The sequence below is a fragment of the Toxorhynchites rutilus genome, chromosome 1 (assembly GCF_029784135.1).
Source record: "Toxorhynchites rutilus septentrionalis strain SRP chromosome 1, ASM2978413v1, whole genome shotgun sequence".
NCBI lineage: Eukaryota > Metazoa > Arthropoda > Insecta > Diptera > Culicidae > Toxorhynchites > Toxorhynchites rutilus.
In genome coordinates this window covers 71,562,874-71,580,342 of record NC_073744.1, presented here as the reverse complement: position 1 = coordinate 71,580,342, position 17,469 = coordinate 71,562,874, and the positions used below count along the sequence as shown (strand labels likewise).

The following is a 17,469-nucleotide window of genomic DNA, read 5'->3' as shown; positions in this document are numbered from 1 at the left end:
TAATATGTACGAATATTTTGTCCGGCAGAAAATGACTAATAATTGGTCGTATTTACCGAAAAATTCGTCACATTTTTTCTCTCAGAGTGTATACACAAACTATCGACATTTCCCTGATGAAGTTGTATATTATTGTTCATTATGTTCACTAAAATTATGACGTTTCGTCACGTATGTCACGATTTTATGAAATAATTTGAACACTAATAACCCTTTTGACCGTGAACGGATTTCGATTATTTGTATATCAATCAAATATCCGGTACACTGTGATTGCCCAGTCCGTAAATATTTGAATTGTGGTGAAAAAATAATGAGTTTTCGCTCTCAGTAATCATCCCTGAAAACAGTTCTAAGTTTTTTAATCTTGAATGAAAGAAAAAAGTTTGATATTGCTAATTTAAATTCGTAGTACTTACTTTTACTCGACCAATATGAAAATTATTTAAATATATTCATGAAAATCTCATCATTGTAATAGAAAATTCTTATCGGAAAAAAATCTGTTCAAGATTACTTGCAGAATGCTTGATACTCTATATAAAGATATTCATTCTAAACCTAAAATTTTATCATCGTTTATTATTTTTACATATAAACATTTGGAAAAAACTAGAAGTGGGTTATATCTGTGATATAACCGCAAGGTAGACGTAGGACTACCACTGACTCAGTGATCATTTATTTGAAATCGCATCTGAATCAATTCTCAATTAATTAATGAATTGAATATTTTGAAAGACTGCTGAGTTTTTCTTGTTAGTGTGTGAGTGGATGAGTATAAGTATGGAATTGTTATGAACATAAAATTCAACCCTTTCGAGCGTATGGTCCTGAACAGAACCGATGGGTTTGAGTGGCTTTGTAAAAGCAACTGCAGATATTTGATACATGATTCATTTTCGTGAGAATGATACACGAGATTGTTCATGACCATTCCATGCGAAAGCAGGATAGAAGCTAATGCTTATGGATTGCATCACGGAACACCTAGTCGAATGCGCAAAGGTGTGCGAATATTCCTCCGCTCGGGCGCAATCTCAAGCAAATAATTTTTCATTACTTTTCCAGGCGAAAGAAGAATAGAAACTGATGCTCTTGGATTGCACCACGGAACACCTAGTCGAATGTGCAGATTTGTACGAATATTCCTCAGCTCGAGTGCATACACTGGCAATCAATTTTCTAAGACCACTTCATGTGAAAGCAAAATAGAAACTAAAAGAGTAGTCGAAATCATGCATTATGCCTCAACCGCAGTTCAATCGCAACTCAAATGACATTTCAAGTGATTGCTTCATTTATAGTGATTTCGATAGTATGTTTCAAAGCAGTTTTGCAGCTATTGAAACAATTTGTGGATCAATAAGTAACAATCATATAAATCTTGCACATTTTATATTTCGAATGAAGTGATTTTCATGCCACATTGTTCAGCCGCTCATCGTTCTTTTATTAACGTTCAAAATCATGCACTCCAAGCGTCACTCTCTCATTTCCGAAACTTTGAACTTTCATCCCGGTACAAACATGAAAGACTTAGTCTTACGTCAAAAGGATTTTTGGTACATGTGAGATATGTGGGAGTAGTATACACGCAAAATGGACGCTACGTACTAGGAAGTAATATGCGAGACAATAACATCAAACATACTATTTTAGATGCCTTCATATCAGAGTAGAGCCACTCAAAACGGCCACTAATGAGGTTGATGGGATCATTCAAGTATTTAACCCTTTAACGGGTACCGGCATCTATATTGCCACCAACGATTTAATTTTTTTCTCTTCTTTAACAATGAATTATCACTTCTAACCTTATGTGGTAACTTGTTCTAATGTCTAGCAACATGCCTGACTTTTTTGAGCGCGAAAAAATCAAAAACTATTCATTTTGGAGCCATTTTTGTGTTAACAACTCCCAATTTAGAGCAACAAGAGAAAATTTTCCGTAAAGTTATTGAAAAACAGTCATTTTGTTGAAGTTTTCAATACATATGAACTTTTTAGGATCTGTTGAGTCTGATCATGATTTTTTTCAGTTGTTTTTGTTGAAACTAATATCAAAATTTCAAATACAAAAACAACATTTTTACCATCAAGTGTTTTCCGCTAGCCGGGCAGGTGGCAGCTATATTGCCACCAACATTTTGCGCTAACCGGGCAGTGGCAACTATATTGCCACCAATTTTTTTTTAATATTTTTGATTGTTTTGTGTTTTGAAAAAAAAATATTTTGTTTATTTTAGCATCTAAACATGTCGTTGTATTGGAGTTTGCGTTGATTACATGCCTAGTTCCCACGGCCCGTTAAAGGGTTAAATATCACGGCACTCAGAAAGGGAGAAGGGAATGCCTTTTGGAAACTTGTTAAGAATTAAACCCAAATAAAGTCTAAACATGTTTATGCAAATAACCATTCGTTACATGTTTTGTAGGGAAGATAGAGAGTCTAGAACAGTAGAACAATTGCGTTGCATAATAATTGAACGACCCCTAGTTGCAAAAAAAAATGGGTGGGTTATATCTATGACATAACCGCAAGGTTGACGTGGGACTACCTTAGCTTAGTAATCATTTGTTTGTATTGATTTAATTTTTGATTGAATGAAACAATTTCCGAATTCAATTGAATTCAATATATTTTCTTTGTGAGTAAAAAGTTTGTATAATGCCATATGAGGTCAATTCATGCATTTGAATAGATTATGTTCTTCATTACAAGTAAATTCAATGACAGTCCTTTTACGTTTGGTATGATGACATCTTGGTTTTGAAGTCTGTGTTAGACAAGCACATTTCAGTCGGAACAAAAATGCCTCGATCTTCATGTATTTGCAATTCCGAATTCCCCAGACACCTTCGTTTAGAAGTCTGTAATAGGTAAACACATTTCAGCCAGAATAAAAATGCCCCCGAATTGCATGTATTTGTGATGCCAATTTCCCCACGCTCCTTGGATTAGGAGGCTGTGTTAGAGAAACACATTTCAGTCGGAAGAAAAATATACTCGACCTGCATGAATTTTCAATGGAAATTTCCCCAGAAACCTTGGTTCTTAAGTTTGTGTTAGGGAAACACATTTCAGGCCGGAACAAAAATGCGCCCGACTTGCATGTATTTGCAATATCAATTTCCCCACGCTCCATGGATTCGAAGTCTGTGTTAGGGAAATACATTTCAGTCGGAATAAAAATGCCCCCGACTTGCATGTATTTGCAAAGTGGATTCCAGGCACATTGATTTCGAAGACCGTGTTAGGGAAACACAGCTCGGTTGGAACAAAAATACCACCAACTTGCATGTATATTTGCTATGCGGATTCCCACAGGTACATTGATTTGGAAGTCTGTGTTCGGGAAACCGTAAATCGGGCCAATCAAAACTAGGCAGTTAGGGCGTTTAGATAACGCTTGACATTTCACAGTTATTCAATTGTTTATCTAATAAAAAATAACATTTTATTAATTGTCTTTCATTTTTTCCTGCATGTTCTGTGTTTAGGTTTTCATTTTACCCCCCATATACTCCGGTTAGACGTAGTCCCACGTCAAAATTAACAAATTTGACTTGTCTCATGTCTGCATATTCAAAAATTAGAACATACTGAGGAACACAATACAGGGCGGACTCGATTATATACAGTCTAGAATTTATTTTCACTGTATATAATCGAGTCAATTTTTTTTTTCCTTCAATCGTTTTTATGCATATATTTTTCATATGTTGAAAATAAAATAAGATTCTAATTTTTTATTCATCCCCTTAAAGTTATCACATACCTTTCTAATATGAAAAAACAAATTCATTCGGGAGGTGATAGAGGATCATATTTGACGAAAAAATCCTTCTACGCATATGTTCGAATTTCAACAATGGCCGAATTTTCTAACTCTTTCAACTTACCCCAGGGTTGAAAAAAACACGGGGTGAGTTGCAATACTCAGAGCTAATACGGGAAAAGATTTTTCAGTTTAGTTTTCAAAACCATTACACTTGATTATCACTATTTGATTACCTGACGTGCAATTCGGGTGATTGAAAAAAAACAGTATTTTCGGACCGATTGAGTCAGCGCGCAAAAATGTTTGATTTGATTTAGGTTTGAACGAAGAAATGTAAACAATGGCACGATGCGTTAAGGTATTACAATATTCTGGTAATGGCTGTAATAAGGTGGGTTGAAAGGTTTTGTTTACTGAAAAAAATATCACGTCATTCCGTCATTCTTAGTAAAAGTTATGTCTTCCGTTTTAACTTACCCCGTGATTCAGCTTGCCCCGGTGTACCTTACCCCAGATTTAAAAATGATAAAAAAAAGATTTACCTTCATGTTTTGGTGCTATCCGCAAAGTTATCAATACCGTGTACTAATCGTTGGAAGGGATGTGTATTGCAAGACGCTTAGAAGTATGTCCTAAGGTGGGCCAATATGTCAAAACCACTCTGTAGCCATCTCAGAAGTATATTATGTTTTGCTTGTCAACAAAACACAATACGCTTGTGCACAACCTCGCTTGTGGTCCGTCTGTCTCGCTAACGCTTCAAGCCAGGTGTATGGCACGATTATCGCTATCTCACTCTACCTACCGTCATCGCATATCTCACTATCCCTCTGCTGTAAAAGTTCATCATCGACATCACGATATGTCAGATGGTGGTAAATTGGTAATTCGCGATGGCCACAATTTGTGTCCCAAACTCGTTAGTGTGATCTCTTTCAGATTAGAAGACACGAAGTCGGTTTTTCAATTTTAAAATTTGAATGAAAATTTTCACATCATGTTATTTAATTACTTGAAACGCGTATATCTAACTTTCATTCAATTATATGGCTATACAATTCCAAAATTGTTGCTGAATTTTTTCATTATAATATAAATTTGTCTTCATAAACAATTTTCGTATGAGATTTTTTCAACACCTGCGAACAAAAATTTTCTTAATTCAAATAGAACACTAATTTGATATGGATAAGCTAATTCTCATTCATAATTTTAATTTTGAAAACGTTCATTCCGACTGAAAATCAGCTATTCGTTGACGCTCCCCTAAACTAGTAAACAAAGCACAATGCCGCCAACGCGGATCGCTCTTTTGAAGAAAACAAATACTTTTAACGTTTGAGATGTTGGCATCAAAAACATGGCGGGTGTCATACAGCTGCTTCAAGCAAATCATTCCTCTTCTGCTTTCTTCCATTATCTTTTCATATACCGCTCCCCTAACCAACTTAGTGAAGAAACGGCCTCACCTAGTACCATAGACCCGTCTTAGTGTATTGCATTCATTTTTCATACGGTTGATAATACTAGTAAACTTCGATATAACGTACATTTCACTTTCAAAATTGTACGTTGTATCGAATTGTACGTTATATCGAAGCATAATAAAGTACTCACAAACGTAGTCTATAATACATTATTGTGTTGCTGTTTTAGTAAAGTTAATGAACAACTTCAATCAGAAGACGAAGCCAGCCTTTCTCATGATGTTTCCCTTCGTACTGTTGATTGAAGCTTGATTCATTTAGAATCCAGATTCACAAAACCAGCTGTATTTCGGGATTGATTGAAGGTACAAAACTTGTTTTAGCATCACAATACAGATAATTCATTGTTCTATCAGGAAAAAAATATTGAAATGTTTTTTCCTTTACACTTTGGAAATGTGTACGTTATATCGAGGTAAAATGTACGTTATATCGAGTGACGTTATATCGAGGGTACGTTATATCGAAGTTTCCCTGTATGTGCAGAAAATATGTACATTCTAGTAATGTTTGCATTACCAAATGTATTGGAGTTTTTCACCAAGTATTTTTCTGGGTGTAGTAGACAGGTATGAATGAGTTTGACTCAAGTCAGATAAAATTGTTGAGAGTGAGGCAAGATAAAAAAATAAATTTATTTCGCTCACTTGCTGTCCATACAAAATTCATACAATAGATTCAGGTAACACTCCACAATCTAAAATAAGAGTTGAAATGAACGATTTCCAGCGTACTTTTAATCATTGAGAAAATTGTTGCGTTTTACCTGTACATTTACTTGTGTAAAAACCAGGTAACTATCTGTAGGTAGAATTGGCCATATTAAAGAAAAAGCAACTTTCGTTTGGCTGTATAGTTGTTAAAATTAGCCGAATGCACCTGGGTTGATGTTTGTAATCTAGTTTGCTAGAATTATGTTAAGTTTATTTTTGTTCGAATATAAGCACTATACGTTTGTAAATGCGTAGGGGTCCTATAGTACAGGAATGCTCAAACTAAAAAAGGTGTCCAGGTGAGTCATATTTAACCCGTTTTATGCCAAGCGTTCGAAAAATCGAACAGCAACTTCGATAATTTTTCATGGCTTTGGAAAGCAACCATATGGTAAGGTTTTAGCATCAAACGATAGCTTAGTCTATTAGTTACCACCTACTATCAATTTCATTCAAATTTGTATTACTTTATTGAGCATAAAAATTGGTTTAAAGCAACTATGTGCGAAAAGTACATAACCTCACATAACCTAACAAAAAACAAAACCTTACAAAATTTCAAAATGTGTAAACTTTTCTACAATATTACTTTGATATAAAATCACACATTGTGATGTAGGAAGAAAACCATTGGATTGAACCTCCTACAGGAACAAATATGTTGATTCCGGCCAATGTTTTTGTTTGGCGCCTTTTTGATTTTTTGTCATTTTCCGGAATACGGAATAACGGAAAAAAATAATTCTTGAAGATTGGGGTTTCTGAAACGCCAATAATCAACATAACACCAATGGCTATTGTTAGAAAAATATTTTTAACAGCTTGGTCGTTAATGGGTTAACAAAGACATATGTATATGGTTGTAAAGAAGTATGACGATTAAAAGAAAAATTCGAAATTTTTATTAACATATTCAAGTCGTCGTGTACTACTGATGGTTACCACTCAAATGTTCTATCGTCATCCTGGGTTCATATACAGTAATCGTTCGCTAACTGGTCTACTTTTTAACAGGGCGAACGTTTAACTGGTTCCTGGGCCAGTTAAAAAGCAGAATTTCGTAAACAATTGACGCATGTTCAAATAGAAGATTTGCTGTGAGTGGCATTCGAATATAATTTGAAATGTTATGAAAATTGACATTATTTTCGCATGACAAATTATTTAAATTAAATATTTATTTTAAATTGAACTAAAAATAATTTTAAATTAAATTACAGAAAAATAATTTCCTCAAATTATATTTCATACCAGTTGTCGCACTCAATGTGAAGCCTCCATTGGAATCATTTTGTTTATCCAATTTCATGATCAACGCGAATCAAGCAATTTATTGAAGTTCCCCTCGATTTTATTTGACGTTCAACATGCCGGACCAGTTAAAACGCGAATGTCGATAACTGTTCTTCCCTTTTCGCCCAGTCATTGAATGTTTACTGTATTTAATAATCACGCAGGTGCCGCTTTGCGATTATCGTTGATTCTATCTAAAGACCATCCATTGTTCACTCTAAGGCGTTACCAGAAAAAGTTACTGCAGGGACTCCAAATAAGAATGATAGATCAACCTTTGGACTTTGTCAAATATCATCTTATTTGAATTCCTCTCACACTATTTTACAGGGGATTTAACCAGGTTTATCACGAATGAGATCATCTACAGTTGCTAGAAGATTCCCTAGTAATTCTCTTCTGCCGATGCACGCGCAGTACCACTGTCCAAGAGCTAAGTAGACAGGAAAAGACATTCACGAATAGCTGCCCGTAAAAACCCCGTCCCGCTATACCGCCCGGCGAGCTCCCCGTTACCCAACACCTAAAATCCACGTAAGGGTGGGTTTAGACTAGTGATGTGAAGAAATATGATGAGATTTATAGAAATCACATAAACCGTTTACACTAGCGTGAACTTCTATAATGAATATATTCATATCTTAGGTGAATTTATTCACCTGAAGTAGAACTGCATCCAACTTTAGTGATTTCTCACCAGTGAGAAATTCACAAGCGTTTACATATGCTGAATTTATTCAAGTTATATATACCTCGAATAAGTGTATCATATTTATTCTCACCCGTTTACACCTATTTTCACGTGAAGAAATCCATCTATAGCTATAGATCTCCCTAATGTAAACCCGCCATAAGAATCGTGATAAGGTGCCACACTAAGCGCTAAACTCCGTTACAAGCACTAATTACCGTAATTTGCTCTGAGGGAACATGAGAGGAAAATGTGAGCTGAGGGGGAGATGTGATATTGCACTGGTCTTTTTTTACGCGGGTACCGCGTGAAAAAACCGCGTTAATTGGAAAATCCGCGTTAAAAAAACCGCCTTAATTGGAAAATTCGCGTAAAAAAACCGCGTTAATTAGAAAATCCGCATAAAAAACCGCGTTATTTGGAACATCCGCGTAAAAACCTGGGTGTAATATTGTATGGTTCGACTATTACTTTGAGAACATAAACTATCTAATCTTGAAATCAACCAACAATTTATTTCCCTTCATATATTTGTTTTCTTTATAATGGATTACGTATTATCATATTATCGTTAAAAACTTTTATTTTAATTTTAAACATCATGGTACAATGATAACCTGCAACTAGTTCCTTTATATCTATTTTACAGTGACATAAATTACACCCACCGATCTATAGAGAGTTCAAAAAGCTACGATCTCGGTTCTGGAGGAACTGCAGATCCACAAGCCAGAACCGGGATTTTTTTAGATGAATCGAGAACATTCTGTTCGACATTTCCATTTGACTTCGACACAAAAGAGTTTATACAATGGAATCGAGAATGCTCAAACTAGCAACTGCTAGAACAGCACTAGCTTCTGCACGTAGCTTGGAAAGATTTTCTGACGACAAGTGAGTTAGATTTATCCGACGATTGGTTATATCATTACCAGCATTCATTCTTGCATTAGATCAATTCGTAGTTTACAGTACAACATACCAGCTGTTGGTCATCACTATGGCAATGCATTCGTTCTGGACGACGACGACGATGATGATGATGATGATGAATTTCATAATTCTCCGTTCACTCCATTAGACGCATATGGTCAAAGCATGAATATGGCGAATGCAACTTATGGAGAATACTGCGACGACGATGATGAAGAAGAAGAGGCTGATGTAAGTATAATATGGTTTAAATTTTTATTTCACAATCGTAAAACAAATATACTTTTATACAGGAGGATGTCGCGATGTCTCCGGCTATAGAAGTTATATCAATCGACCCCAACTGTGATTATGATTCAGAAGAAGAATATGTAGAAACGGTGGACTCTATGATACCACAACATTGCATTGTTTCGAATCAGCAAGATATAGATGATCTTGTTGAAATGCCTGAAATTGATAAACCTGAGGTTCCTAAAAGTGATGTGGTAGGACAACAATGTAATGGGGGTACGTTAGTAAATTCTGTTATTACCCATTATAACAAAAACGTAGTCGCTGAGAACAAGCAACATAGTACGGATTTCAATGATATCGAACGGGAGTTGGCGCTTCTGCATCATGATTCGGGAGAGGAAGATATTGCCAATGACAATAGAAGTGGAAGTAGATGCAGTAATAGCAGTACTAGCAGCAGCAGCAGCAGCAGCAGCAGTAGTAGTAGTAGTAGCAGTAGCAGTAGCAAGAGCAGCTTCAGCAGTAGAAGAAGTTGCAGCAGCAGCAGCAGCAGGAGCAGTAGCGAGAATAGTCATAAGAGCAACAATAGCAATGCTTCCAAATCGAGAAAACGGTCAGCGTCCGCAACGTCTAGTCATCCAAGCGAATTTGTTCACTTATCTGATCGGGAAGACGCAGACATAAAAAAGGCTGAAAGTTTGACACGGATACGGGAACGTCGCAAACTAATAGCAATCGATCGTCGGAAACGTACTGCTAGTACCAATAGAAATTCATTTTCTTTACCACATTCACCGGTCAACGTGGAAAGTAGTAATCTGATGCATGAAATGACAAGTTTAAGTTTCGAAGACTTTGATATGTCCGCTTTAGTAACTGACCTGAGTCCTTTGAAAAGTACGGTACGTGTTAATGAGTCGGATGATAAATTAGTAGAAGAGTTTGCCAATAGTAACTTTGATTTGGCTGCCTATATCACAGAAGATGATTTCCTCACGACCGATTCAACTACGTCTTCTGGACACGCAGATGAACGCCAACATAAAAGAGACCAGCGACAGCAACCAAAACTTTCACCGATGAAAAAGCATCCTAGATCTCGTGGTAAGCAGCTGAAGCTGCTCAGAGAACTTATGCTATCGCCGAAACCCGACGCGCACAAATCAGAAGCCACAAGAAGAAGTTGCACAAATAAAACTCGCCGGATAGTGGAAAGTAGTGATGCTGAATCCGAAGAATCGTCATCAGAAATTGACAGTAGAGCATGTGTAAATATATTTGGAGTCGAGCGATCGATCGGAAAGCCCAAGCGGAAGGATGATGATGTAAAGACCGATCCCACATGGAACCCTAATGGAACTACTTCAAACTTGAAACCTACTCAGCGATCAAATCCTGTTCAAAAACACTCAATTTCTTCCCCAACCACTCACACCACCCAACCCGAAAATCCCCAATCAATGAATCATATTATTAACCCCGATACCAATGCAATGCAGATCAGTCACACAACCCCACTGATTTTTAGTGATACTTCTAAGCCTCCGATTTCGTCGAGCAACAAAAATAAGCTAACAAACAGCAATAGTTCACAGCACCGCGGTAAAGGGATATCGATGATGGCGAAAGGTAAACTAGCAGCACAGTCTAACAATCATACAGTGGTAAGCGAAACTCAGCAGAAATCCAAACATAAAGACCTAGGATTACACAAAAAGAAATCTCCAACTACCACTAATGTTAAACTCGATCATGATTACTGTTCACCGAAGAAAGGAATTCAAAGCTCAATGGCACCAGTACCACGGCGAAGAGCGATTGAAATTCCTTTCCTGCTTCCTAATATAGAACAGATGCGAATGAAGAAAAAAGGGAAACTCTCGAAAAAGAAAAAAGAAATTATGGATGATAAAACGGGTAACGACTGTGATAGGAGTAGTCAGAATGTAGAGATTAACAAAAAACCCGAAGAAATCCAGACCCGCACAGAAAGTGTAGATGCCAAAAGCACGATTGAGCCAGTTGCACAAGCGAGTACTGTTAAAGAAGCTAACGAAAAGGTAGTTATCGATGTTGCACATCAATCACCCGTTCAACCAACAAAGAAACAAGTTTCACTGTTGAAAGTGAATCAGAATAAACCTTGTGAGACTCAAACACCGGATGATCGTCCCATCAAAACGGAAATGTCTAGTGACAAGTTCAATTCCGAAATTATCGTCAGTGATGCCAATAGCAGAAACAATGATTGTATAGTTAAAGTGAAAAAGAAACTCAATCTCCAAGAATACAAAAAGCGGCGAGAATTCCCGGCAGATGATGCGAACATCGATCTTCTCAATGCGGAGAGCAAATGCAGCATTAGCAGTTTGTCCACAGTGTGCGAATCAAGTAGCAAGAAGGAAGTTAGCAGTGTAGCAGCAAATGAATCGGATGTGAAGACACAGGTTCCACTTGCAACCCTACTAGAAACGGGCAGTACCCAAAATAAACCTACGAATAAAATTCCTCTAGATCCCATCTCAGCAGCTAAACTCAAGGCATTACGTATGCAGCAACTTAAGAAAGAAGCGGCTATCAAATCAACCGAGGCTAAAATTATTCCAAAAACAGTACCGGAGATTTTGCCCCTGGCGGAGATTACATCGATTAAATTCGATGAGCATGGAAATCCTTTACCGTATGATAAAAACGCAGAGAAAGCCAATAGTATGAAGTTGCATGAGGATTACGAGGAAATTATAATTGTTTCAGTAGGATGCAACACGGAAATAGTCATCAATCCAGCTGAAGCAAATCTGGAAATTGAAAAATCTTGCACAGAACACCATGAAATGAGCATTCCTAAAAACAACCTTCTATCCACCATTGAAAAATGTCAATCTTCTGTTCCAGCGATTATTGGAAGTAGTTCGTTGATATCCAGTATTCATGAAGTGGTAATTCGTAAAAATACTTCACATAAGTTGGACGCAAAAGATCATTCAATAACGGCAACTTCTGAAAAGCAACCTGTTGGCGGCGGACAAGCTAGTCAGCAGGGTTCACCTAACATAGGGGTTTTGCCCACCAACGCTTATTCTCCTGGCAAGCCAGAGAAGGCAGGAGGTGCTTATGAGCAGTCTCCCCGTGTTGAGTGTGATGAAACCCAGGTACAACGATCGATAGCAGAAAACAAGCAGGTCGAACATGGTGAGGATAAAATTATTATGCATTTACACAAAGATCGCCAACGAGCTAAAGGCGTGACTATAGGAATCCAAACATTACCTTTGGATCGATTTCCTGCATTGAAACTAATATCTCCGATGAAGAAGGAAAGGCCGGTTTCTCGTAGCAGTTGCGGTTCTTCCCAACGTGATCGCAGTCAACAGAGCATTGAAAGAAATCGTGAACATTCACGTCAGCAGTACCGAAGGCGTCAAAGTAGAAGTAGCTCATCAGATTCGGATACCCAAACTGCATCGCACCGGAGTCGCGGCAAAAGATCATCATCAAGACGAAGTCCTAGTCGATGCAGTTCGAGACGTAGATCTAGATCACGATCGAGATCCTATCATCGTCGGAGTCGTAGTGACTCACGTCGTCGAAGATCAAGTATATCATCCGAACGACGTCATTACTATGATCGTGATTATAATAGACGCGACCGCAGGCGGCAAAGATCTAGGAGCAGATCTTCTAATTCTAGTAGTTACAGCTCTCGTTCACGATCAAGATCGCGCGCGAGTAGGTCGCGCTCACGATCTATGACGCGACCATTATCACGAATCAGAAATCCAATGCGTAATGATTATCGGAGGTATGGAGTATCGCCAGGTGAGTTTCACTAAATAGTAACATCAGACAGAGTTATAAACCCTTTTTTATTTAATCTAGAGCGAAAAATCGTTTATGTGGGTCGTTTAGAACCCGAATTGAGGAGGGAAGATCTGAAAAGAAAATTTATTCATTATGGACGCATCAAACAAGTGACACTTCACTACAAAGAATCTGGGTAAGTGTTCAGTGTAACTTTGTAAAGGTTAAACAATTGATGTCCATGCTACTACAATTCGTTGATATTTTTTGAATATTCCACTTCAAGCGCGATATAATCAGGGACTTTATTGAATACAAGGCCACTAAAACTAGTGCAACTCAGTTTTCAATGTTCGAAATGACATTAAATATATCACACTATTTTTCTTCAGGATGTTTGGTCACAAGTGTCTATTCTGGATCAGATTTCGAACAGCTTTCCTTAAATGTCAATTATTAATTACATACGAATGTTGCGTTAATGTTTTTTCACTTAAATTTTCTTTATTTTTTAATTTTGTTTACCTTATAATATAATACTACATTTCAAGTAATCAACGTATGGTTCTACATCTTCAAGTTGCAATATCAAGATCTGAATATGATTTTTCTCATGTACATTATTCGTTTGTTTCATATTCCTATTTTAAAATCATGCCTTTATCTTTCTAGTTTTGTTGCCTTTTTTATCTAATCCTAAATTTCAAAAACAATTGGGCGAATGGCAACTCACTATCTGTTGTAGGATAAACTTTGAGACATAAAATACTTATCATTCTTCACATTTGCAGTGCGAAATATGGCTTTGTGACTTTTGAAAAGCCGCAGGATGCGTACAAAGCTATTGATGCCAGTTCTCAGGACCCCAATTTGACTGAATACGATGTTAGTTTTGGAGGGCGTCGAGCTTTCTGTAGAACGGAATATGCCGATTTAGGTAAGCGATTGTTAGTCTCGTGGGATATCAGCAGCTTGTTTCCATTCTAATCGTATTCTGATCGTGAAGAATCAAACAATCAAGCAAAGTTCTCCCGTAAACCTGTTAATCTCCGGAAGCAAGTATTGAAGAAGATGTTCCTGAATGTTCAACCTACCATAGGTTTTCACAACTAGAAAATATATGAACTGGATCATTATATTGGTACGTTTTTCTCTTCTGTTTTTGTTTCTTTAGATGGCGATTTGTCTCATAATCAAGACGCGATCACTTATGTTGCTTCAGATGGATCTCTAGTAGTGCCTCCAAATCCTTTAGATGCTCTAAGACGTAAAGGCGGAGGGGAAACATTTGAGGATATGCTCAAAAAGCTGAAGAAAGAAATCAGTGACAAAAAGGCGCGCAAATCCTGACCTATTTGTCAATATTGGATAGTGGTTCTATTCCAACCTGGAAAACCCAGAAAAAAACACCGCCCTGCCACATTTGGATATACCTCTAGAGTTTTAGTATTGCTGCTTTTTTACATTTTTTGCTCTTCGTTTAGTTTGGTTTGATTTAGAAGAATCGCAACATTTCATTCTCTTCGTAAAGTTGGCAGTATACTCTGTTCTTAAAATCATAATCAATCAGTTGCTATAAATTTATTTAATTCATTGTGCAATTGAATAATTTTTTCGAATATTTATATTATCAGATTTCAATTGTGTTCCAAATTTTTCATAACAACTGAACTGGTGCCATTTGAAGTACACTTTAAAGTAAATCATAGCTCATGTAATCAATGTAGATTGTGTCGGATTCAATCAACTGAAAAATATTCAATACGAAATTGAAATGGAATTACAACTCATACACAATGATGACGTGATACATTTATAATGGTGCCTCTCCAGTTGTAGGTGCGTTAGTTTTATGTTTTCACTTGTATATGCGAGATTCTCGAAATAAGTTGCAAATGGCATAATGATGAAACAATATTTGGCACATTGTAACAAACTTGTTATTACCGTTTATGTACATAGAAATATATGATATTGTTATGAAAATTTAAAATAGACATGAACGTTCATCTTAATGTTCTAATACCAACCAATTCCTATCGAGGCTTTGTTGAAAAGGATAACCTCTCCGTCTGCTGATTATGTTGGAAATATAATCGATTGATGCGATAAACAAACAAACAGATACGCCGGGTAATCGCGTTTCTCTATGTTAATCAGAGAGGAAGACTGGCGACTATCCCGTATCGAGTAGTCTCAAAACTAACAAAAAAAAATAAGAATATCGTACGATCATGCTAAATCGATAAAAAAAATACTGACAAGCTGTTGAGATAGAATCATGAAAGCAGTTTTAAAATCTGTGATTTTTTAAACTAGGAAGACAATATGTTCGATTGTTTGAAACAGTTATTTTCAGTAATGCAGTAGACATATTTACCTCTACTAAGCCCAATTTGTAAATCAACTTATGGCGTTATTTACCCGTGTATGTAGGCTAAAATATCATTAACAAAAATATTGTTAAGTAGGAAGAAAATGAGAAACTTTAGCAATTCAACCCTCTTTATATATTTTTTTTTTGTCTTTTCTTCATATTATTTCGTGTAAGTTAGATATTGAGTTCGCAGTATAAACCGTGTCTGACATTTTTGTTGACAAATAAAAGTCTGAAATGTGTGAATTTGAACAAATTTGATTGATCCGAAACCACATGTATGCTACAGTGTAAAATCGTTGTGCTCGGCAATTTATCATTGACAACTAAAACCAAGAGTGTAAAATAGTCCATCAAATAAAACACAATTTAGAGGCGAATGAACTGCAAAGTTTAAAGCCTCTCAAATACAAACAAAGCAAATAAGGAAACAAAACTATATGAATCGCTGAAGTGATCGATTATCATACAAAAATTAAAATGCGTTCAACGCCCATTCATCAATGAATATACAGTCAATCGAAAAATTAAGTATACATCCCGTGTGGGTTTGTTATTTTTTAGTTTTTCAGGTAAATAATTAAAAGCGACTCGTATTCACCGTTAAATTGATCCTTTTTACTCTACGTAGTGATAAGAAAAAAATTAAACGGTCAAATTTCTACTTCATGTTTAAAAAACAAACAAAAAAAAATAATTTAGACGTTCCAGAATTGAGTGTTCAGTTCAGAAATGTTGACTGATAACAAAAATCAATCTCCTAGTATTTGGTATGGTCTCTTTTGGCGTCCAGCAGTTACAGAAGTCGCCATCGTACCATACATCTGGCAGCCGCCGCCGTGTTTTATTGTGGGAACAAAATGCTGAATCTGGAGCACCGATCCTAGTTTCCTTCACATCATCTGTCCTTCACCCGATTCAAAGAGATTGGTTCTCATTGGTCCTTACAACCAAGACGGGTCTATGGTACTAGGTGAGGCCGTTTCGTCACTAAGTTGGCTAGGGGAGCGGTATATGAAAACAGTACGGAAGAAAGCAGAAGGGGAATTTTTCCCTTGAAGTGTGAAAGAGACAGACTGATCACGAGCGAGCTTGGGCACAAGCGTATTGTGTTTTATTTACAAACAAAACACAGTAGACTTCCAAGATGGCTGAAGAGTGGTTTTAGCAAGTTGGCCCACCTTAGGATATACTTCTACGCGCCTTGCTTACAACGAAAACAAGTTGTACCAGATTGGTGGAACAAATTCATATTACTCACAATTGTGAGTTCAAGTATACCTCGAACTCGATACAATTCAATATTAGAAAATTCGGTAGAATATAAATAGAAATTCAGAAAATTATTTATTATCCTGTAGCAAGCTTGAGTATTACCTACATCGTTCCATTGATGTGAAATTGAGCGATTTTTTTTATATCTTGTTGCACCCATCTTGATTGTTTTGTTTCAACTTTCTGATGTGGGCAGTGGCAACTGTCAAACAACGTGAATTCGTATTTTTTCGCAGCAAAAACTTGGGAAGTTCTATCTTGTTTCGCTCTTCGGCAAGAGATCCCGCGCTTCGTACTGATTGGTTGACGAATTATGAAGAGTTGAAAAACAAGCTTTACAATGCTCATTTGTTCGGAGAAATTCAAGGTGTACACTCCATTTTGCGATACCTAGAATAGAAATTGTTTTCAAGTTTTGGGAATAAACAATTAGGCGTCATGCACAAATAACGTAACACTAAAAATGAGGTTTTTGGACCCGCTTTCTTCCTAACAAAAAGTAATATATAAGAAAAAATCTCTGAAATATTTTTTTCATTGTAGAATCAGTTGACGATAATTGATTGATGATTCATTCTTGTCCTCGCAAAACAATCTTATGTCGCAATTTATTTCATGTCAATGCATTGAAAATTTACCTCGAAGGCTATTCCGGTGGCCTTTTTCGAAATTGACATAGACTCGGCTACAGTCGTTTATATACATGTTGCACCAGCACCATTATTCCATATCTCATAACTACATCAATATATCTTTGGCACCGCATGTGAACAACAACAATGACAACACTTGCAAGTATCAAATAACATGCTACATGTTATTTAGTATTGCCTCAAAGAAATCGCACCTCTAGATATCGTTCGTACAAACTAAGCGT

At 36.6% G+C, this 17,469-nt stretch overlaps 1 protein-coding gene across 2 annotated transcripts in view; it reads left to right on the top strand.

Moving 5' to 3' along the window:
• Positions 1-15,559, top strand: part of LOC129775969 (uncharacterized) — a 36,017-nt gene extending 20,458 nt beyond the window's left edge. Inside the window, exons 2-7 of one of the 2 annotated variants that reach the window (XM_055781284.1) lie at positions 8,619-8,863; positions 8,935-9,133; positions 9,196-12,958; positions 13,019-13,136; positions 13,732-13,877; positions 14,115-15,559. In XM_055781284.1, coding sequence (XP_055637259.1) covers positions 8,781-8,863; positions 8,935-9,133; positions 9,196-12,958; positions 13,019-13,136; positions 13,732-13,877; positions 14,115-14,290 — 4,485 coding nt within the window. In that variant the 5' untranslated portion in view covers positions 8,619-8,780 and the 3' untranslated portion in view covers positions 14,291-15,559. Of the gene's footprint in view, positions 1-8,618; positions 8,864-8,922; positions 9,134-9,195; positions 12,959-13,018; positions 13,137-13,731; positions 13,878-14,114 lie in introns of both variants that reach the window. The other variant, XM_055781275.1, reaches the window with a different exon arrangement.
• The last annotated feature ends 1,910 nt before the right edge of the window (positions 15,560-17,469 follow it).